This window comes from Sminthopsis crassicaudata, chromosome 3 (genome assembly GCF_048593235.1).
Source record: "Sminthopsis crassicaudata isolate SCR6 chromosome 3, ASM4859323v1, whole genome shotgun sequence".
Lineage (NCBI taxonomy): Eukaryota > Metazoa > Chordata > Mammalia > Dasyuromorphia > Dasyuridae > Sminthopsis > Sminthopsis crassicaudata.
Window position 1 is genome coordinate 585,238,489 of NC_133619.1, and position 23,661 is coordinate 585,262,149.

The 23,661-nt window shown below is 45.1% G+C and overlaps 1 protein-coding gene across 1 annotated transcript in view; it reads left to right on the top strand.

The window, feature by feature from the left end:
- The window catches only part of DNHD1 (dynein heavy chain domain 1), a 120,225-nt gene that overhangs the window by 81,962 nt on the left and 14,602 nt on the right, over positions 1 to 23,661 (top strand). The window contains exons 23-39 of the mRNA XM_074302538.1: positions 46 to 2,881; positions 3,203 to 3,380; positions 3,617 to 3,809; positions 3,922 to 4,204; positions 7,005 to 8,616; positions 8,920 to 9,128; positions 9,382 to 9,586; positions 9,815 to 9,917; positions 11,950 to 12,099; positions 13,591 to 13,773; positions 14,195 to 14,626; positions 15,324 to 15,804; positions 16,554 to 16,598; positions 19,889 to 20,485; positions 21,069 to 21,364; positions 21,571 to 21,810; positions 22,303 to 23,274. Of these exons, the coding sequence (XP_074158639.1) occupies positions 46 to 2,881; positions 3,203 to 3,380; positions 3,617 to 3,809; positions 3,922 to 4,204; positions 7,005 to 8,616; positions 8,920 to 9,128; positions 9,382 to 9,586; positions 9,815 to 9,917; positions 11,950 to 12,099; positions 13,591 to 13,773; positions 14,195 to 14,626; positions 15,324 to 15,804; positions 16,554 to 16,598; positions 19,889 to 20,485; positions 21,069 to 21,364; positions 21,571 to 21,810; positions 22,303 to 23,274 (9,015 nt within the window). The remainder of the gene's footprint in view (positions 1 to 45; positions 2,882 to 3,202; positions 3,381 to 3,616; positions 3,810 to 3,921; positions 4,205 to 7,004; positions 8,617 to 8,919; positions 9,129 to 9,381; positions 9,587 to 9,814; positions 9,918 to 11,949; positions 12,100 to 13,590; positions 13,774 to 14,194; positions 14,627 to 15,323; positions 15,805 to 16,553; positions 16,599 to 19,888; positions 20,486 to 21,068; positions 21,365 to 21,570; positions 21,811 to 22,302; positions 23,275 to 23,661) is intronic.

A 23,661-nucleotide genomic window follows, 5' to 3' on the forward strand; every position in this document is an offset into this window, starting at 1 on the left:
TTTCCTACCATCTTTTTCAATTTTCTGATCTCTTTTCTTCCTCAGAGTAAAAGGTTTCAAGTGGTAGACTCTCAATATCGAGAGCTCATGCAGATCTCCTTGGAGGATCCTCTGGTGTTATCCCTCATGGTGCCCAGCGGATCACGAAATCCCAGATTCCAAGACCAGCAGCTACAGAGACTCCTACAGGTGGGCAACCTCGAACTAGAGCACATAACCATTGCTCTAGAAACAGTGCTCTACGGGGTGCGCTCGCGCTTCCCTCGCCTCTTTTTCCTCAGTGATGGGGAGCTCGTAGCCCTGATGTCAGCCCCCCGGGAAGCCACTGAAGCTCAGCTGTGGGTACACCGCTGCTTCCCCCACATTCAGACCGTAGTGTTTCAGCCATGCAGCATCTCCTCAGGACCCAGTGCCTTGGAGGCCAAAGAAGAGGCCCAGTCCATCATGGGCAAGTTTGGGGAGGTCCTGGTCCTGCGCTCTCCCTTGCTCCTACAACATGATGTCCCCAAGTGGCTGACCAACCTGGAACAGTGGATTCGGTCAGCCCTGGTATACGGGCTGTCAGACTGTGTGGCTGCTCGATTGGCCCTAAATCAGTTCTTGGACCGTGTTTTTCAGCAACCCCAAGGTCCTGGGGAGCCCCAACAGTATCTTCATAGTCATCATTGGCTAGACTTGGCCCAGGCCTTTCCAGTGCAATGTGTGCTAGTAGCTGAAGAGGTGGCCTGGCGGACCCAGGTAGAGGAGGCAATGCAGAATAAAAAAGTCCACCTTCTTAGTTTCATGCAGCTCCGCAAAATGGAGGCCCTGTCCAATTTTGCCCGTGAACAGCGGAACAGCCATATTGGTCACCCTCCCCCCTCCCCTCGACTGTCCCTTCTGCTGTCCCTGTTGCTTACAAGAGTTATAGCCCATCGAGACACAGCAGTACTTTTGCAGCAGCAACAAGTCAATGAGTCTGAAGACTTCCACTGGGCCCGCCAGTTAAAGTACTACTTGGGTCCTCAAAACAGCAGCCAAAGCCCAGATTCTAATGAGTCACCCGAAGTTGGCTCATCCCACAGGAAAAAGCCCACATGTTGGGTGGAAGTACTGGGGCATCCCTTCCTATATGGCTATGAATATGTGGGCCCCGGTCAGAGACGAATAGCCTCCCAACTGCTTGAACGACCTGCTCTGGGGTTGCTTTTGGCTCTGCAAGAGGTAGCTTGTGGGACCCTCCTTGGCCCTATTGGTGTGGGCAAGAGTGCCTTAGTGGCCAGACTGGCCTCTGCCCTGGGCCGTCAGCTGGTGATCCTGCATTGTGTTATGCACATGGAAGCCCACTGCCTGGGGTCCTACCTGACTGGAGCCCTGCAGAGTGGCGCCTGGCTCCTGCTAAAAGCTGCAGGTGCCCTGCCAATTGGCTTGCTCTCGGCTCTGGGCCAGCGCCTAGATGATCTGCGGCGTCTCTATGTACCTCTGCTACCGGGAGCTTTAGAAATTTCTGAGTTGGATCCCCTGAAGCCTCAGATCCTAGGCAACAGCTTCTTTGAAAATCATCGAGTTCATGTGCGCTTTGGCTATGGATGTTTCTTAACACTCACCCACCTGAGTTCCACATTACCCACCAACCTGCGCTTTCTGCTTCGCCCTGTAACCATGGCACTGCCAAATCTAAAACGGCTGACTGAAATGACCCTGATGGGTGCTGGACTCCGGGATGCTGTGCGCCTGGCATCTCGTCTGGCCACATTCTTCACCTTGGAGCAGGCTCTAGAACCCAGGCTGCTGCCCAGCCGCCTTACCATCCTGGTACAGATCCTGGAGACTACCCTACAATTCTTGGAAACTCCCAAGGAACAGCAGGGCCCTCAACTTCCTCGAACCCTAGGTGCTGCAGAGGAGGCTGCTCTGCTTCATGCCCTCCTGCACTCACCACTGTTTAATGGTCCTGAGCGACCTCACCTCCTTATGTTGCGTCAGCTGCTCCGTGACATCTTTTCAGGGGCAGGCAATGTGCTGGCCACACCATGGACTGTAACTCCACCCAAACTGACAAAAGAATTACGGAAGATTGGCTTGTATGTGGGTCCTGATCTCCTGTGCTCTCTAGAGCAGTTGAGCCAGGCCTTGAGGCAAGTGCGTGGGATATTGCTCATGGGTCCACCTGGCAGTGGGAAGAGCACATGCTGGCAGGCCCTGGCTAAAGTCTGGAACCAGCTGGTAGCCAGGAACAAAGCTTCTGGAGACATTAGGCCTGTGAAAACCACTTCCCTGTATCCTAGTAGCCTTAACCCAGAGGAATTCCTAGGCTGGTTTGAGGAACACTATTGGAATCATGGGGTCTTTTCCCAGCTGTTGTGGGCTGGTATAAACCAAGATATGAGGGACCCACAGAGAATTCAGCATTGGATCGTCTGTGATGGAGTGCCTAGTGCTGCTTGGTTGGATCCTGTTGCCTCCTTGCTAAGTAATGCTGCTAATATTAGTCTACCCAATGGTCAACAAATACCTTGGCCACAAGATACCTGGTTCCTGTTAGAGGTGGTGAACACAGCTGGTATGTCTCCTTTTGTAGTGGGAAGTTGTGCCCTGATATATTGTGGAGGGCATCAGACATGGCAGGCTATGCTTACAACTCTAATGACAGAACTGCCTCGAGAGTACTATTTGCTCCCCCAAACCATGGTTGAGTTGCAATATCTAGCGGATGACCTAGTACCCCCCATGCTTCACTTCCTAAACCGCCAGGGTGCCAACTCTGTGCTCTATGTCCATGGACAGCCAGCATCCAGCCCAGGTGTGGCAGAGATCTACAGCATGACCCACCTCCTTCAAGGGCTGCTTAATCCCTACCTGCACTACACAGAAGAGGAGCAATACCACATCACCAGTGGGGGTATGGGAGAAGAAGAAGGGAAAGGGTGGATTTGAGATGAGGGAAGAGGAGGCCTAGTACAAACTGGGGGGGGGAGGAAAGAGCCAGGATATGGTAAAGGGAGGAAGAGCAAGGGAACAAATACAACTGGAAAAGAGGGATGGGCAGAGGACTTGCTAGTTGAAGGTAAATAACCTAGGATCAGGGATAGGAAAAGGTGCTATAATCTAGGAGAGGGGGTTGATGACAGAGTCTGACAAGAAGGAGCTTTTGAAATAGAAGTTTCCCTTTTGATGTTCTCTTTTTCTCCCATGTGGCTCTCCCTATGTTTCCCACTTATAGAGAACATGAGCCGTTCAAGCTCAATGGTCCAAGACTCTGAAGGTACTCAGGACAGCACATCTGCAGAGGGACTCCAGAAGGATATGGACGGGGACAAAAAACGTCGAAACCATTTACTGGCTATCAATAGCTTCCTCTTGGCCTTTATTTGGGGCTTTGGATCCCACCTCCCACCCAGGTGCCTCCAAGGAAACCCCATAGTGGATGCCCTAGAATCCATCTCCTGGTCTTTGGAGAAGCAGGGCACTACTAGACTCAACACATTTCTGAGTGTGAAAGACTGTAATGTGTGACAGTTTCTGTGTGTGAGGTTTTGTGTATATGTAACTGTAGTAACTGTATGCATTCAGCACATGGACTCCAGGCCCCAGATGAGAATTGTTAGCATGCATCTTCCTCTTTTTATTTATACAGGCATTGGTCTACTTTTGACAACTTTGTTAGGGGAATTTTGAAGCACCACAGTGAATATACTGAGCTGCCTACCTGTACCTCTGTTTTTGACTTACAACTTTGCTCTGAGGATGGATCGTTGGTGCCTTTCACAGGCCTATATTTGAGCAAACGGATCAAGGGAAGTAAAGGAACCTTCAACTTTTCAACCCAGGTATGGATGATAAATAGAGAGGGAAGAAACTAATGTGGGAAAAGAGCTGTCTGGAATTGGCTTTCTTTGCCATCTGAATGTCCAGAGCTGATGTCCCACTTCCTGCTTACAGGCAGAACGTGTACTGTATGTGACAGATCTCCTCTTGGCTGCGGGACATCCTGTGCTGCTGACTGGAGAGACTGGCTCTGGAAAGTCTGCCTTTGTGGAAGTGTTGGTGGAGCCCAACCACCCATGTGTGCATATTCCAATCCATTTGGCTCTCACCACGACTCATCTAAGAAACATTCTGAATCAAGAGATCCATAAGCAGCACCAGAATTGGCCAGGGAAAATAGTATCCTCTAAGGGCTCTTTTCTTTTCCATTTAAAGGACCTGCACATGGCAGCAGCTGGTAAGGGTCCAGAACTGGGAATAGGATGGAAGAGATGTCACAGATTCCAAAAACAAAGGACTCCTAGACAGGAACCACTATCTAGAGGAGTAGGATGCTTTTTCCTCTTGGGACTTGGGACTTCTTGGATCTGATCTGTCCTCCACCTCTGATTTGCTTTCTATACCTTCCACAGTAAATTATTGGCACATCACACCCCCCTTCATTTTTGCATAACCATTAAACTAGCTAAAATTCCAACTAGCCTCATGCACATTCCTATAACCATTAGATCCATCATCAGGCCACCTCACTTCTTAGTAGTTCCTAGGGAATCTCTGGGCAGAGTGTCCATTTGCCCCTTAGTTCCTCACTTCTCGCTCTTTTTTTTTTTTGCATCTCTAATAGCAATTATATGGACTATGATTAAAGTTTCCCCTGACTCTCAAAGTGGACTGCAGTCTCACTTTGCAGCTGTCCTAGCCCATTTTCCCTTTCTGTGACACTCTGGATTAAGAAGACATTTTCCTACTTAGCTACCAGTCTTTTCACCTGCATTTTAGGCTATCTGGTAGTGACCCTATAGTCTATTCCTTTATCCTCCCCAGAGGTTTCACTGTCATCTCATTCTGATACCATCTTCACATTTGACCCATTCCTCTTTTGTTCTGTTTTGCCAGAAGTTTCACTAAGAAGTTGTTTCAAGTGGCCCGTGTTATAAGTGACCCTCTGTCACCTGCTGGTTCTAATAAAGAGTATTGAACTAGACTATATATAATGCTTTAAGGTTTGCAAAGCAGGAAGGTGCTATTATCATTCCAATTTTACAGATGGGGAAACTAAGACAGGCCCAAGTAACATGACTTGCCCAGGAATACACAGCTAAGTACCTGAGGATGGGTCTTCCTGACTCCAACTCTCACCTTCCCAGGTTCCCATGCTGTCTGAAGCAGCTCCACTAGATCTAATAATTATAGAAATTCCTTTGAATTGGAAGGGACATCAAAGAATTAACTAATCTAACATACCTTCCAGGCCTCTGGAGCACACAGGGACACACTGATTTCCCTGATGTATCCTTGCTGATACGATATACTTAACCCACATCTTTTCCCCTAAATTCCATACCACACCCTCAACATCTCTCATACATTTCTATACCCATCATCCCATGTCATAGTTCCTACTTCCCTAAGCAATATCTTTTCCCCATATACTTCTAAAATGAGGATTGACATTCCCATGTGTAAAAGAATGGGTAGATTATTCTCTACCTGGAAAATAGGAGGCAGTGCTCACAATGGAAAAAGAGCTGATGCTATAGTAAATTAGGAAATTGCCTGAATTGCTATGTAACTGGCTCTTCTCCCCTTTCTACTAATAGCTTCCTCTCCCTAAGGTTTAAAATTTAAGGAGTCATTCACATATAATATTCACAAATTTGGTATATTTTTTTCCAGCTAGAACTGTAAAAAAATCTCCAAAAGTACCTAACAGGACTTCTTAATTTCTTTTCCACTTATGACCCCCTTTCTCCTGAGAAATTTTCATGTGACCCCAAGTATATAGGTATACAAATTAAACATTTACTGATAAAAAACCTATAATTTTGCATAATTCATTCAGTTATAAGACCCCATGTGAGGCTGCAGCCCACAATTTAAGAAGCCTTGATCTAGAATATTTACTCAACTCTAAACTCTGTAGATCTCTTCCTTGGTCATTTTCTTCCCTACTGCTAGGCAAATATCACCTTGCCTAACAACTCTTTTTATTTGAGATCTACACTGCCTCTGGAAAGAGAGGTAGCAATTGGCTGCCCTGGTTTTCTGCACACTATTTCAGCAATCTCCCAGATAAAAACACTGCCTTTCCTGGCCACCACCACTTTATGTATATTACCTTTCCTTCTTAGAAAGTGAATTTTTGCTTTTGTATTTATATTCTCTGTATTTAGTATGGTGTTTGGTCCATAGTAAACACTTAAATGCTTTCTATTCATTCATCCTGAAAACAATTATAATGAAAAAGGTACAGTTATAAAACCTCCAAGTTGTGACATCCCATTCAAGTAGAGTCAGCTATCTCAGGGACTTATCAGCAACTGCTACCTTGTTACTATATCATTGCCAAGAGAACAAACTTCCTAAAAATCTCTTAGCAGAGGAAAGCTCCCTTGTTCAGTCTCCCTTAACCCCAGTATCACACTCATAAGGTAGTGGAATATTCCTTCTTCAGCAGTTCACTAGGGGATTGATGTCTTGATCATTTCCTAAAGCTAGTTGCTGCCATTCTTTCCCTCACAAATCTCTGCTTAGAATACTGCTGGGCCATCTCTCTCATTCCTTACTTGGACTCAGACATGTTGTAATCTGTGTTAGGATGATGAATCCAGAGAGAAAGGGGAAAGGAAAGAGATTACAGTTACTGTTTCTGCTAAACTCAAGTTTCTAAGTCCCCAACTGCTTCAACAGCATTTTATCTCATGACACTATGTGACTTCGTGTCCCAAGGCAGGCAACTAACTGCTGTCCACTTAGCACAATAAATGATATTCCTGAATGAGATTACCGTTACCTCTAGGGCACCAGGTCCAAGTAGGAGCCAGACAAATGCAAAGGGGAGATTCTACTCTTCCTACTCCACATCTTGTGATGGAGATACAGACACCTGATAGATCCTCACCTCTCATGTCACACAGTCCCCATTTCTACCACTGGGTGGTGGGGGTACCCTTGGTGAGATGTGGGTACTTGGGGCTGCCAGACAGCATCCTTTTTAAAAGGCCTAACACTCTCTCTTCTCCCTCTGATACCCGCAGACCCCACGAGAAAATGTCTACCTGTGCTGGAGACACTGCGACAGGTCCTGAGTTATAACACACTGTATGCCAATGACACTCTGGAGCTGCAGGTAGTGCCCACCACTTTCAACTGGCTGGCCACAGCCACAGCTCCCTGCTGTTCTGAGCTGCCTTTGTGCTCACGCTTGACCCGGCTCTTCACGGTGCTGCTGCTGGACAACATAAGCCGGGTGACCATTTTATCCAGGCACTGCGCAGGGGTCCAGGCTTGGCTTGAGCGCTTCCCCTCCCTGGAGAAGCAAGAAATGATGGCAAGGGCATTGGTCACTGCCACTATGGATGCCTGGGAGGAAATGCGGGCCCACTTCCCAGCATCCCCCCACCGACCTCACTACCGCTTCTCCTTACATACTATAGAACATCTGCTCAACAGTCTGCAGCTGCTCTACCCTCGACCTCCAGTGCGCCTTAGTCACACACCGACTCGACTGGAGAAGCTTCGCCGCATGTCGGGCCTCCGGGGCACCCACTTGTCCACACTGGTGGCCATCAGGACCGTGGCCCACCTCTGGCTGCATGAGGCCCAACGCATCTTCGCCGACCGCCTTATTACAGGCACAGAACGGGATCGCTGTGTTCAGATGCTGCTGGCTGTCGCAACCAGTGCTTTTTGTTCAAATACCGCTTACCAGAGCATTTGGGAATCAAAAGAGGTAGAGGAAGGGAAGGAACTGGTGCCTGAGGTAGAGTCTGAGGAGGAGTTGGCCCAATGGGAAGATCACAGCAGCAGCTCAAGTGAAGATGAGGATGAACCTAGGACTAGAGACTTGGTGGCCTTGACTGTGAATTGGTCTCCACTGGGCCCTGGGCCCAAATTCCTGAGCTTGCCATTGACTGGGCCAGCACCACCTGACCGGGCCTCTCCCTCAGTCATCTCTGTGATTTTGAGCCATAAGAATATTTCCTCTACAAAGCTAGAGAAAAAAAGTAAGATCCGGTGGCAGAAAAGTAATCACCTGACTGTCTCAGCCCCGCTGTTGCTACCTGCGCTGCTGCTACTGCCCAAGGAACGGGTCTCTAATCTGCTCTTCACCCAGGAACTGTTACTGGAATATACTATGGAGGAATCTAAACTATATCTGCAGCAAACCTGGGAGGTCCTAGAGAAGCAGGTGGAGACTGCGCTGTCAGAGTTGGGCCCAGGGCCCCGGCTTTCCTCATGTCGCCCCTTTGCCGAGCATGTGGCCCGCTTGGCCCGGGTATTGGCTGGTCCACAACAACATGGAATTCTACTATCATATACCAGGGGAACAGGAAGACGAACTGCTCTATACTTGGCTGCCAGACTTAGCCAGGCTTGCCTCTTTGAGCTGCCCCTGAAGCCTAAGGAGGCTGTGTTGAAATGCCTCAAGAAAGCCGCCTGGCATGCAGGGTTTGTGGGCAAGCCGGCAGCCTTGATGGTGCCAGAGGGAGCAAGTTCCTCCCTTTTGAATCTTCTTTTAGGCCTTTCACAAGAAGGGTACTTCCCTGGTCTGTACTCAGATGAGGAGCTGAAAACCATTGCTGAGCAGCTGCCTTTAGAGAATATGGCTGTCAAGATTAGACCCAAGAAGGAAATGGTGATACTGAGGTAGGATGGTGCAGGCCACCACAGAACCGGGCTGGTGAGGCTGGCCCTGGGATGTGGGAGTGGGAGAAAAAGTCCCATAGCTCTATCAGCATGTAGTTGTGGAAGGAAATCTTTCCCATTATTGAAGGATGGGGAGAGAGAGAGAGGGAGAGAGAGAGGGGGGGAGGAGAGGGAGAAGGAGAGGGAGAAGGAGAGGGGGAAGGAGAGAGGGAAGGAGGGAGGGAGGGAGGGAGGGGTTTGCAGAGGATTGAGAATGGGTTATTTGGAGAATTAAGTGGCTACTTATCACTTCCCTGCCCATAGGTTCCGCCGGCTGGTATGCAGTAACCTCCATCTCTTCATCCTGATGTCTGAGAGTACCAGACCTCCCCAGATCCGCCCCACCACTTTTCTGGCTCTCCTTGATCGTGCTTGCATCAGCATTGATTATTATGAGCCCTGGGACAAGACTACCCTGATCAACCTGGCCCAGCATTACATAGAGAATATCTTTAACAAAAGGCTAGAACGTGGTAAGCCTGCCTCACCTGATTTCTCTTCCTTCCCTACCCCATCCTCGCTGAAGTTCCTCTTCTTTGCCACATCCTGAAAAAGCACCTTCTCCTGATGGGACTTCCTTTCTCCTTTTTGCCAAACCCTGGTGAAGCACTTCCTCCTTTTCCTCATTATCTCGTCTCTTCTTTCCCCCCTTTTGATGCTCAGTTCCTTTCCTTGTTCCTCTTTTCTTCCCCACTTTCCCACATTCAAAGGCTGGATTTCTTGCAGACTGTCCTCGGCTCCCAGCTCCACAGGCCTCTGTTGCCAATATAGCCAAAGTTATGGCTCTGATCCATCTATCAGCTACCAAATACTATCAGCTCCTCTGCCCACTGATGCCCTTAGCTACGCCCAAGACTTTCCTGGACTTCTTGGATACCTTCTTGCTGCTGTACTTTCACCTGTCCAATCGCATCCAGAACAAGATCCAGCGGTGGGATCCTATGCCCCTTTTTATCCTATCTCCAGATTTCCCTGCTCCCTGTCACCCACTTCTCTCCTATCATCCCTAAGCCCGTGATCAAACATTGACCTGGCCTTGCCCTGACCCCCTCCCAGAGAGTTCCTAGGTTCCCTTTCTGCTCGTGCCCCTTTTCTAAACACCTCTCCCTGCAACTCCCCCTTCCCCACTTCTCCCTCCTTCCCTGGCATCTCTTCCCAGGATTCAGACAGCCCTGGGGAAACTGACCATGGTGATAGAGCAGAACAATGCCCACTACCGCTTGGTGGAAAACCTCGAGAATGAGCTGCGGAATGCCCATGAGGTGTGAATGGTGGGAGATGATGCAATCCATAACAGATAAGGGGAATCGCAATGGAAGGTAGTTTTGGTCAAGGGTGCAAGAAGTAGCAGAGGATGCTGGCTTGGGACAGAAGAATTGTTGAGATATGAGAAGTATTGGTAAGAATAAGAAAAAAAAATCGTTCAGGTTAGCTGTATTCTCACTGAGAGCTGCCAATCACAATAGCTCGGGCACTGTATATCAGGAAATTGAAGTCATTGCTGATAATTATTCTTTGAGGCAATTATTGGTGGAAATAAAGACCCAGAGCCCAGATGCTTTTGATTATTGGGAAGTTGGTCAACAAACCTGGTGGAAGAGCCATTCTTAGCAACATTGAAGCACAATGCCTCTGGTGGTCCTCTCTTCCCTTTCATTCTGAGGAAAAAGGTAAGTGTGGTATGGGTCTCTACTAAGGAAATGTGCTTGTGTCCTAGGAAATTAGACCTCATGGAGAGGGAGTGGATCTGTTTCCATCTATGGATTTCAGGAAATAACTAAAAATTATCCTTCTCAGGAGTATCACTTTAGACAGCTGCCTAGAGAACAGTAGAATCCAGATTTCTTGGGGGCCCTTCCCTGAAAGTTCTGCTTTTGTTAGATAGAAGATTACTTGATAATAACATGCTTCAATCAGCCTTGACTGACCCAGATTATTGGTGGACTGGACCTGCAGAGAGAAATGTGTTGATCCATTTCATCTAGTATAATTCCCATGATTATTCCAGACCCTCTCAAACTGCTTCCTCATCTATCTCTACTCATATTGCTTAGAAAAAGGGAAAATACATCTGTATTTTGAGGATTTTGAGAGTTTTGCTTCTGTCCTTCCATGCCTCTCCCATTGATTTACACCCCTTGCCACATCCAACCTCATAGAATTCTACATTTCTGATTGATGCATAGGAAATAACCTCTTACACTAGGAAATAGAATTGACAGAGGTGTGGTGTCCCTTCTTGATTTAACATAAGAAAGATCAGACCTAATTTGGTCAAGTGATTCACAGAGATGTACACATCACATTTCTTTAGTATGGGCATTTTATTTTTCATAGGTAGGGGAGAAAATAAGCATTCAACTAGTGTCTACTATGTGCTAAGTGCTTTTAAAAAACAACCCAAATTTTATGGGGGAACTTTAAAAAAATAAAATACTAAAACATAATTTTAAAAAATTATAACCACTGTAAGTCAGGGGGACCTGACTCACTTAACCCCAATTACCTCAGCAAAAAACAAAACAAAACAAAACAAAAACAAAACAAAAAACAAAAACAAAACAAAAAAAACCCAACCACATTTAACTATTAAAACACAAACTTTACAAAGAACTCCTTGTAAAACAAAACCAACTCTTCACCTTAACATATAGAATTTCAGCCTTAACTTCTTGGCTAACTTGTACCTTTCCAAAAGACTTTACTCCTGCTCCCTTAGAATGACATTTCACCATGAAGGTTCCTAGTTGGAGTTTAAGGACTGGTAATCTAGGGGCTTAGTCTTTTAATTTTATTTTCAATCAACAAGCATTAAATGCCTTGCTAATGGCTATCAGGCTGTCAGGAAAGAGCATTTAATATGTGCTAAGCAGTGTGTTAAATGCCTAGGATACAAAGAAAAGCAAAAAACAGTACCTTTTCTCAAGCAGTTTACAACCTAATGAGGACATGTGAGGGATTAACCTATGGAGTGGAGTATTGGATGGAGGGAATGTCAGATGAGAAGTAATGGTAGTAGGAATATTTTCTGGTGTGGGGCATAGAAAATGAAGCTTGAGTTTGGTGGTGATAGGGGAAGAAGGATCAGAATGAAGTAGCTGTTCTACTAGCCTGTGGGATTTATGTTTCAGGAAATTGATCTTTAAGGGTCATGACAGCTATTATTCTGAGATTATCCCACACTATTGGTTGAGCAATTGGCTGGATTGTATGATCCCCTAGATCTTCCTGTATCTGTGGGGTAGGGATTGCTGAAAGCTGAATTTAGGTAGAGCCTGACTTCTCTGTTCACAGGACCTTCTTAATTGTCAGAAGCAGTTGGAGGCAGACAGAATGCAGTATCTTCAGTTCTTAAAGAATTGTGAGCAACAGGAGATACTCATTGGCAATCTTACCAAGCAGAGAGACATGCTGCAGAGCCAGGAGGAGTCACTAGCTGAACAGGTGATCCCATTCATGTTCTTCCCCTTTTCAAACCAACATATTATCAGGATGGACACAGGATCCCTCACTGAGCACTGGAGTTCCAGTTCAGACCTGGGATGCCAATTGCCCTCTCTATCCTCACTCATTCCAGAGTTGCTAGGAGTTAGTGATACCTTTTTCTCTACCAATCCCAGCTTGGCCTTTAGGGATTCTAGATCTTGCTTATGTTTACCACTTTCCTCTTCCTTAGTTTAAACCAAGGCTACAGAATGATTTTGCTATAAGATTTAAACAGTGAGAGTAAGCATATGGAATGTAAAGAATCCTGGATTTATAGTCAGAAGGACTGAGTTCTAATCCTGGCTGACACATTAGCTGGGAAAGTTTTTCAGCATATTTGTTAAGTATTTACACATTAGCATGGCAGAAACACTGAGAATAGAAAAGCTAAAAACAAGTTCCTGTTTTACAGCATGAGGTAAACATCATGAAATGACAAAGATATATGCAGGAAAAATTGGATATAGTATCGGGGAGAAGGAATTGATGTTACAGAGGGCTGAGAATGACTTCTTGCAGGAGATAAGAATTTAGTTGAGTTTTAAAGGAAGGTTAACATGAGAAGGGAAAAAGTAACAAAACTTTGGGAAATTAACAACCTTCCTAAATTTGAGATTCCTATATGTTAAAAAGGGGGGGAGGGGAATATTATTTGCCTGTCTAATGTCTTGGGCTGTATATTGGTTGACTGAATACCCATCCACAAAAGCACAATAAACTTGGCAGCAAGGAGTGTTAAATCAGAAAAACACTTTGTAACCTTTAATATGCAATCAAAGTGGGAACTGATATTAATGGCTATTAGAAAGGAGGTAAAACAGAACAAATTCTGAAAATACAAAATAATTTAATTTTATTGCTTATTAATTTGAGAATATCACAAAATCCTATCAGTAAAAGAGACCTCTAAAACCAGGTAGACCAAGAATTTTCCTTCACAACGTTTCCAGCCTCCTCTGGAAGACCACACATGAGGAGGAGCCTGCTTTTTCCAGGAACATCCTTCCACATTTGGATGGCTCTAATTGTCAAGTCAAATATACCTCTGCAGAATATACCATTGCTAAATTCACGTTGACAGTATTCAGGAAAATGTGTCACATGCTTCCTAGCTCTACTTCTGGCTTTGCCTTGCTCTGTAGGTTTAATTTGATGAATCTGGCTTCATAATCGAAGTAGGGAAGCTTTTTACTCAAAGGCCCTCACAATATCTCCATGTACAATAATAGCCACATATAAGTTTCACCAATAAATGGCAAGAAAAGAAGCATCTTGCTATAATGCTTAGCCACAGAGACGCTGATGGATAAAGTGCTAGAAAGGGGGAAGTGGATTATTCATTAAAACTACCTGCTGTCAGGGATTCTTGGCTGGGGACTAATATCTTTCTGAGAAGTTCTATGTTTAGAGCCTTTTTTACTCTCATCCCTTTATGGTTCTTTTTCTCAGTTGGACGAGACTTTCTTGGGGCCCCTAATCCAGCTTAAGGTGGCTGATGTAGAAGAGCTGCGTAGTTACAGAGCTCCCCCTGCTTCGGTGGTAGCAGTGACTGATGCCCTCTGTGTCCTGTTCCATTGCCCACCAGGATGGGAGAGTGCCAAGCAACTGCTAGGCAAAGAGGGCTTTTTTGAGGTAGGGGTCTGAACCCAAGTGTTATAAGATAGGACAGGAAGAGGTGATGGGCAAAATGAGGATGAGAGGTAGCTATTGGGGAGATCAGGGTAGGGTGGTGATTGAGGTTATGGGAATTGTGAGGAGGAGGATTAGGGGAACAGGGAGATGATCAAGAATAGAGGAGCATCAAAAAGGATGATGGGGCAGGAGCTATATTGAAGGAGGGAGCAGTGATAGAGCCAGGAGATGGGGGGAAAGAAGAAAAGAAGAGACAATGGAGCCTGAAAGAGACAAGAGGAGGGGAGGGGTGAAGTGGAAAGACTGAGGTGGGAAGAATTGACAGGGCTTAAGTGAAGGCAGGTAGGCAGAAGAGTAGAGACAGAAGGGATGCATTTGTGCCCCTGAGCTAGTGTTTCATTCCCTCCTCTCTTGGGGACAGGACCTTTTATTCTTTAACAAAGAGACTGTAGGAGAAGCAGATCTGCAGAAGCTGAGTCAGATAATGGAAGACCCAAGCATGAAACAGGAGAAGCTGTGTCTTGTGAGCCAGGCTGCAGCAGGGCTAGCTTCCTGGTTGCGGGCTGTACTGTGCTTTGGATTGGCACAGCGTGAAGGAATATCGACAGCGATCCTACTGAAGCGAGTGGAGGACTCGTTGATGTTTGAGCAGAACCGCATGGGCCAGTGCCAAATGCAGACAAGGGAGCTTCTACAGCAAAACCACATCCTGGCTCTTCAGGTTGAACAGGCGCGGCAGTTCCACAATCTGCTGGCCGAACGGCTCAGTAAGGCGATACACGGCCGGGAAGCAAAAGGACAGGTTCAGGCTGCCCTGATCACCCCCATGAATGTATGGACTGCCCTTATTCAGGTAATCCTCTGTACCTATACCGTGGGATGAGTTGTTCACCCTTTCCTCTGCTCAGCACAGGATGTTGCTGCTCCTCTTGTACCTGCCCAGACCTAGGAATTTCCTGCCCCTCTTAGTCCTGGAAATAGCCTTTCCTCTAACAAACCCACCCTAGAAAGACTCCCACCCTGAGAGGCACCCTCACATCTGAATTGAAGTGTTGGCTTAAATATGTATTGTCATGGGCCAGCCACCTAACTTCTCCAAATCTTAGCTTCCCCATTTGTTAAAAGAGAATCTGGAGACTTGTAATACCTATCTAGTAGTAAATAGTAGTAGCAGGTAGTAGTACTAGTAGTCATAGTAGTAGTACTTAATAGTAGGTAGCAGTAATAGTAGTAGTAGTAGTAGTAGTAGTAGTAGTAGTAGTAGTAGTAGTAGTACTTAGTATTAGCAGGTAGTAGCATTAGTATTAGGTAGTACTAGTAGTAGTAGTAGTGGTAGTCAATAACATGCCCCAAAAGGCAACATGAACAGTCCACTTTTGCCTCTCTCTGCCCAAGAAACTTTTCCCCTATCACTTTTCTCCTTTGTTAGCCCCATTTCCTTTTCCCCCTTTCCTCCCATTTATCCTTCCCTCCTATCCTTCCTTCCTTTCTCCCTCTCTCCCAACTTGAGCCTGTTTTTCTTCTCCTTCTTTTCATCTCTTCCTTCTCAGAAGCTGAAAGGGAGCTGTCAGACAGTAACTGGAGATGCCCTGCTCGCTGCAGCTGCCATCAATTATCTGGGTCCCTTCCCATCCCCAAGACGCCAGGAGATCCTGGACAAATGGTTGGCACTGTGTTTAGGTCGCCAGGACCATCTGGACCCAGATGATGTGGCCTTAGAACTGGACAGAGAACAGAACCTACCAAGAGAATTGGAAGAATTCCAGATACCCACCCAAATACCCTTTAGCCTATTGTCAGTGCTGAGCTCTGAGACTGAGCAACACCAGTGGGACCGGGACCTGAAGCCCCGTGCAGTGTCTACACGTCTGGCTGCCCTTTTTCTCCGCAGTCCCACTCATAGGTGGTCTCGACGATGGCCCCTGATCCTCGACCCTAATGACCAGGCCTCTCTCTGGCTGCTGTCTCTGAGCCAACAGGATAATGAAGATATCCTAGAAATGTCCCATTATCTGGAAAGACATGAGAAAGGTATATGATTTTCCAGAAAGAATTTCTGTGACTGCTTCTTACTGGAATCATAGAATCTTAGAATTGGACTAGCAGAAATGGGGTACTAAAAAAAGGTGTAGTACAGCTGGCTATATTAACCCAGGGCTTTACTCAGTTTTCACATGATCACTTTTACTGTTTGAACTCTTTAGACTTGAAACTGGGCACAATAGTTGTGTCAACTGGTGTGAAAATGAATGGGCTTTTGGTTTGCAGCAAGTGAAGGTCTCAAAACCCCTTGACATGTTTGCCTTTCATTTTATTCTCTGCTATTCTAGACTCTGAATAAAACATCCATTCTCCTTACTAAGGAAACTCCTCTAATTGACTCCATCCCTTCTTATTTCTTCTTGGAGCTTGAACTTTAAATCATTCCTGCCTTCTCTCCCTATAATTTCTCCTTGTCTTCTAGCTCTTTCTCTCCTTTCTCCTATCTCTAAATCGACTTAAATTTTATATGTCCGTGAAAAACTTTCACTTGCTCATTTGATCCTGTCTACCCAAGTTGTTATCTTACATCTCTCCTCCCTTTCACATTTAAACTCCTAGAAAAGGCCATCTGTACTCATTTCTCCATTTTCTTTAACTCCATTCATTTCTCAATATTTTACAATGTGGCTACTAATTTCAGGATTGAAATTGATATCTTTATGTGTTCTTAATAAAGTAATTTTGCATCTTTGTGACCACTTGATTAACTTGTTTTTACTTAATTTTTTAAAATACAGAAGTTGAGGCTGCCTTGGATATGAAATATTTTTCACATTTTCCAGGTAAGATTGCTGTATTCTTATTTTATTTTGTTATAAGAGACCTATCACAGAGAGGAGATAATATATAAATCTTTGCATTGTAAAAAAACAAAACACATCAATAAAATTTAAAATACCCACCCCCCCCCCCCACACACACACGTGCTACTCTTTCCTGGCTTTATTATCTGTATGACAACTCTTCATTCTCCTTTGCTGGCTCATCAACATTATCATACTTATTAACTCTGGGTGTTCCCCAAGGATCTGTCCTAGGCCCTCTTAGCTCTATAGTCTCCCTTGGTGACTTCATCAACTCCCATGTATTTTATTAATATCTCTATGCAAATAAATATTAGATCTACCTATATTTCTATTTTTTCTCCTGAGCTTAAATTCAAAATGTCCAAAAGAGAACTCATTATCTTAACCTCCAAAATCTATTTTTCAAACATCTTTATTTCTGTAGTTACTACCATTACCCCAGCCTTCTAGATTCTTTATTTCGGCAATGTACTTCTAACTCTCCTTTATTACACATATAACCATCAATCACTAAATACTATCATTTCTGTCTCTCACATTCTGCCCCTTCTTTCCACTCACAGAGCTACCACCATAGTTCAAGCCCTTACAATTTCTCACTTAGATTATTTATTGCAATAACATTTCAACTGGTTTTCCTGCTTCAAGTTCTACTAGTTCTAGTCTATGCACCAAATTGCTGCCAAAGTGACATCTGATCATGTTGCTCCTCTGCTAATTAAATTCTAGAAGCTCTCTATTGCATCTGAGATCAAGTATAAACTCCTTTGTTTAGCTTTTAAAGCTTTCAACTTGGCCCCAACTGATGTTTTCTCCATTCAGCACTTTCAGTCTAGCCAAACTGGCCTTCCCTCTATTCACACAAATGATCTCTTAAGACCTACTCCAATTCCAGCAGAAAAAAATTGTACATAATTTTGTTGTTTGCCCTGATAAGCCTGAAACTTACTTGATGGCTTCTCTTTCAGTACTTAATACAGTGCCTGGAACATAGTATATGCTTAATAAATGATTGATTGATTGGCTAAAGAGATAATACACTGTGACAAGGCAACATACACTGGTGTTGTGAAACCATATTAGAGCGAATGAAGGATAAGGCATTGATTAACAGTGTTAATAAACATGACTGTGTTCAGTTCTTTGCACCAAATTTTAAGAAATATCCTTTAAGAAAGGATATTGGTAAATTGGAGAGTGTCCAGAGGACAATGCACAGGATGATGCAGAGTCTTAAGAATTTGCTATGATAATTAGAAGTAACGTGATTTGTTCTGAGGAAAGAGGAGAGTTAGAGAGGGATTGTAACTGAAACTGGGATTTCATTGCTATGAAGAGCTCCTGGTGAAGAAACACCTTTTACCAATGCAAGTTGCCACATTTTCTGAAACTTCAAAGTCTTAGAATCAGCTCAACCACAGAGAGGCTAAGGGTATTGCCAGTATGCCTTAGCAGGATCCCTGCTTTGAGGCCAGCTTGATATCTTCTATATACCATGCTTACTAGAGATGACTGGAGATTTAAGAGAAGAAAAGATTTAAAGGACTATGATCACACTATTTGGAAGACTATGTGATATGGTAGAGGAATTAAACTTATTTTGTTTGGCTACAGAAAACAAAACTAGAAGCAAAGGAGGAAAGTTGTAGAATGCAATTTAGATTTGATAACAGGAAAGAAGAACTAAAAATTATAGATAGCTAAAAATGAAATGGATTGGAAGAGAAAAGCAGTGGGTTTCCCTGTCATTGAAAGTCTTCGAGCAATCACTTGTTGGACAGCTTATAGGGCTATGAATTGTACTAAATGACTTCTGACTTCAAGTTGCAATATCCATTTATTAAGTGTTTGCTATGTACTGGCACTTTGTTAGGTCCTCTCACAGACCTTTATTTTATTAATGATTTGCTTATCAAATGTGTTCTTCTTTTCCAGGAATCACTTGATAGTTTTTTCCTTGAACTTATTTATGTATCCACGGTTTCAACCTCATGTTTAGTTTTGTTTTCCTGATAGGAAGTTTGAACGTTTTCACACTGCATTCGCGTTCCAGGCTGCAAGATGTCTCATGGAATGCTGCTTTTAATTAATCTTTTCCTCTCTCTAACTCTCTGAGGTCTCAGTAATTGGCGATCAGCATCAGTGTGCTAGGCAACTTATTTAGGTGTTATAGCCTTCTCCTCTGGGAATCATTAGACATAATAAGCAAGACGCATAAACAAGAATATCCAAAAATCTTTTCTGTTTACTGCATTTACTCACTACCTAACATTTCACGTGGAAGTTGCTCAGTTATCGCTACCAAGTCTATTCATTCACTTCACTTCCTGCCCTTTTCAAACTGCTCTCATTCAAGCATTGGGAAATTAACAACAGTTTGTTAGCTGAATGATTTCTTAGCTGTCCAGTCATTAGACAGAGTTGACAACTTGCAGATGTTTTTGTGGCACCTCAAACTCATCATACCTCTTAGAATCGTTAGTTTTCTTTCAAGGCTCAATTCAGGCACCACATCTTAGGAAAGAGCTTTCCTTTTTTTCCTTAGCTGTCAGTGCTCTTTTGCTGTTCAAATTATATTTGTAGAATAGTAGAATAGAATTGGTTTAGCTTCAAGAAAGTAGGATTCTTAAGGGCAGGAACTGTTTTTGAGCCTAGCACAGTGCTTTATAAACAAAATCTCTTAATAAATACTTGTGAAATTAAATTTGAATTTCCCTCAGTTGCTAGCCAACCAACCTCATGAGAAGTGTTCACAGAACACTCTTCCAGTATACTTTAGAGAGCACACATGTGCCTACTGCTCCCCATGCTCCCAGTATATTTCTTCTTTACTTTTCTTCTGTTATATCCTCTTCCTTCTCTTCTTCCTTTTCCCCTCTTTTCTTAAGAGGATGAAGAACAATCAGAGAACTTCAGGCTTGTCGGGCATGTCATGTATTCTTATTCCTCTATGCCTCCCAGAACACTAGTGACTTCCTCTACTTCCACAGCATTGATGAAATCATCTTAAATTCTGTCACCTCAGTCCACAAAGAAACCAAAACATCTTTGTTCACTCTGTTCCCCCTCTTCTACAGTTGCTCATACTGATCCTGTGTCTCCCTTTCAGCAGCAACCTATTCCTTCCTTCATAGGCACCTATTCCCCCAAAGACATCTCCCTTTCAGATGTACCTCTTGAACTTCAAGGGATGGGAAATTGTCCCCTGAAGGCCTGAGTTGACCAGTTTTTTAATGAGAAAGTTGCATTTTGGTTCTGTCTCTTAGACAACACCACTGAGGAGGACAGAAAAGATAAGGAAGAGATAAAGGAGGACAAGTCTTATGAGAAAGAGAAGGAAGAAGAAGAGAAGGTAGAGAAGGAAGAGGAAAAGGAGAAGGAAGAGGAAAAAAAGAAGGAAGAAGAGAAGGAAGAGGAAGAGGAGAAAAAAGAGGAAAAAAAGGAGAAGGAAGAAGAGAAGGAAGAGGAGGAGGAGAAAAAAGAGGAAAAAAAGGAGAAGGAAGAAGAGAAGGAAGAGGAGGAGGAGAAAAAAGAGGAAAAAAAGGAGAAGGAAGAAGAGAAGGAAGAGGAGGAGGAGAAAAAAGAGGAAAAAAAGGAGAAGGAAGAAGAGAAGGAAGAGGAGGAGGAGAAAAAAGAGGAAAAAAAGAAGGAAGAAGAGGAGGAGAAAAAAGAGGAAAAAAAGGAGAAGGAAGAAAAGAAGGAAGAGGAGGAGGAAGAGGAGGAGGAAGAGGAGGAGGAAGAGGAACTGGAGGAAGAAGAGAAGTTGTTTATTCCAAACTTGTGCAATTCTGCAATTGTCTTCAGAATGCTTTCAGCCAGTGATGCAAATCTGGGAAAGGAACTGCTAGAAGCAGCTGCCAGTGGTGAGAATTGACCTCTTGACCATTTTGCCCTTCAGAGACTGTCTTGTGACCCCCTTGCCCACCATTTATTTCTTCATTCTTCTCTTATCTTCTTCCCCTAGTCACATATCCAAATATCAGTCCGGGATGCTCTCACCTTTTCAGAACTTCTCCAGAGTCCCTTTTGTCATCTAAATGAGAGGTCAATAGTAGAGGTGTAGACATGGGGCTGGAATGCAGCTAGAACATGGCTAGACCCTAATATGAACCGAGCTGGTGGAGCTGGGAAAGGGTATTGCAGAGGGGGAGTATGATGAGAATGGGGGTCAGCACTGGATTTGTGACCTGAAGACCTAGGTCCTATTATTTAACTACATTCATAATGTGAACAGGTCATTTCAATCTTTTGGAATTAGTTTTCTCAACTGTAAAATGGGAGGATTGGGCTTGATAGCCTCTGAAGATCCTTTGAATTCTCAGTTCTACAAGGTATGATCTAAGAGAGTGTCTAGCTAGAAGCAACCCTTGGAGGTTATGGCCATGTGCAGGTGTGTAGCTAAGTTTGTGGAGACTGAGGTGAGTCTCAATGGGCATTTCTTGGCAGGTATGCCAGTGTTGCTGAGAAATGTGGAGCTGGGTCTGGGGTGTCCTGAGTTGCTGTGGCTTCTTCAGAGGGAGCATCTGCGCCTTCCTGAAGTACATCCCTACTTCTGCCTCTACCTGAGCACCAGCCTACACCTTGAGGCTTTGCCAGCAGGTGAGGCCTGGACTTGGAGAATGGTGTGGGGTCACCTTCCCCATTTCTCCAGGATTTTTTTGCTACTATCACTTAAGGACTCTTCCTTTTCTCTTCCCCAGCCCTTTGCTACAAGAGCCAATTGGCTCTACAACAAGGTTGGCTAGATGCCCCAAACTGTTATAATGTAAAGCATGAGGATCAGAGGCTAGATGGAAGCTGGAAGATGAAGAGAGACTTGGGGAGCAGTGGCTGACTGAAGGGCTGGGAATAGAGGCTACCCAAAATGTGGGCGTAGATGGGTTAAGCCAGGGGTTGAAGCCAAAAGCAGAGGAAGAGTAAGGCTGATGGAGGATGGGGCAGGGGATAGTTTAGGGGATTGGGTGGAGAGAACTTGCTTGTGAGGAAAACTGCATGGGGCCTATCTCCAGGTCTGAGCTCAGAGATACTGAAGGATATGAATATAATAGAAATGCACACAATTCGTGAGGTGTTAGAGGAACAGCTTTTACAGGAGATCATAAGAGCTGAGAAGCCAGATTTGGAGACAAGATGGCATAGCCTGGAGCTCAACATACTGAATACTTATGATCAAATTGAAGTTATTCAGGTGAGTTGGGGACTGAAAGACAGTAGAGGGGGAGGAGTTGGGGAAGAAGCTTAGGAAGAATAGAATGAGAAAGGGGATTAAGAGAGAAGAGACAGGGGCCTAATAGGGCACAGGTTCTTAAACTTTTTTGTATCATGATCCACTTTGTTACTGTTGTGGAGCGTATAGACCCCCTTCTTAGAATAATACTTTTCAATGTAAAAAACAATAATACATAAAATCATAAAGGAATTCAAATATATTGAAATAAAACCACCAAATGTTTAAAAAAAAATAATTGACCCTAAGTTAAGGACCCAGGCATTTGAGAGAAAAAAATAGCTATTCAGGTAGATATAGGGTCAAGGGTCCAGGAAAGGGCAAGGGGGGGGGGGAGGACACCAAAGGTGAAATATGGGAATTGTGATCTACAGGGGAGGGGGGCGGGTGTGAAGTGGGTGGCTAACAGAAGAAAAGCAGACCAGGCTTTGAGCAGGGCGGGGACCCATACAGGAAAAGCTGCTGAGGAAGGTGTTAAATACGGAAACAGAGCAACTGGGCCGAAACTATCTTCTACGGGACCTGCTGTGCTACCAGGCAGAGCTCTATCAAAAGAAGGCTCACCTGGAAGAGCTGAAGGAGTTGAAGGCCCAAGAGGCTGAGTTTCATACACATTTCCGGGATGTGGCTTGTCTGGGCACCACCCTAGCCCAGGCCACATCCTCCCTGCAGAATTTACACCCCATCTACTCCTTGGCCTTAGACAATTCTCTGACAGTGACCTGCCGGACTCTGGCCAGTATTGATCACCAGCTTCCCCCGCAGCATGGTGAAGACCAGGAGAGTCACCTGCAGGATTTGGGAAACCGATTAACTCGAAGGCTGCTGAACAATACTCTGATCTCCTTACAGCCCCGCCATGGGCCCCTCGTAGGGGTGCTGGGGGCCCTGGCCTTGCTACAGGTCTCTGGGCAGGCTCCTGCCCTGGAGAGGCTAGCGCTTTGCCCAGGACTAGCAGCCTCCCCAGTGGTGAGCCAGAAAGTGCTGAGGTCAGATGTGGCCTGCCCCTCCTGGCTGGGGCCCAAAGCCTGGCAGGAGTGCGGCTTGCTGGAGCTGTTGCCCCCCTTTGTGGGTCTGAGGGCTTCCTTGGCTGGCAACTCAGGGGCCTGGCAGGAGTATCTGAGGTTGCCCTCCACAGTGGTGGGTCAAACCCCGGGCCTTGGCACCAAGCCCTTGAGCTTGCTTCAGAAGCTGGTGCTATGGCGGGTGCTTCAACCAGAGAAGCTGGCGAATGCATTGGCTGACTTTACCACCTGCCTCCTGGGACGCTCTTTATCTGAAGATAAGGTTCCGGCCATCAACCCCTACAAGCTGAGCCGCCCCACACGGCCCCTGATTGTGCTGATGCCCCCACCAGGCCACCCCACTGCCACCTCGCACCCCTTACCCTTCATCTGGAAACTGGCATGCCGACAGAAGCAGGAGGTGAGGCTGGAGTCTGAGGAGAGGGACCCTCTCAGCATCCGCTGTATGACCCAGGCAGGGCAGTCTCGTTCCTCTTTTTGGGATTCCAGAACAGCTCAGACAGCTATCGCCAGTTGTTAGAATGTTTTATGCTAGTGCTATTACTTTTCAACAACACATTACATTTTACAGAGTCACACAATTCTTCCTTTTTCCAAGTTGTAAGAAACAAATGCTCCTTGTCTGTTTCTCTCCCAGCATGGGTTTCAGTCACCCCCCTTCTCGCCAGCTTGAAAGCTCCTTCACAACTAGTAAGGGCCTGACTCCCCCGTTTCCCCTGAGCACATCACCCTAAGTTGGGGTGGCTGACTCCTGTGGTACCCTTTTCTCCATCTGCCCTAGAGTACC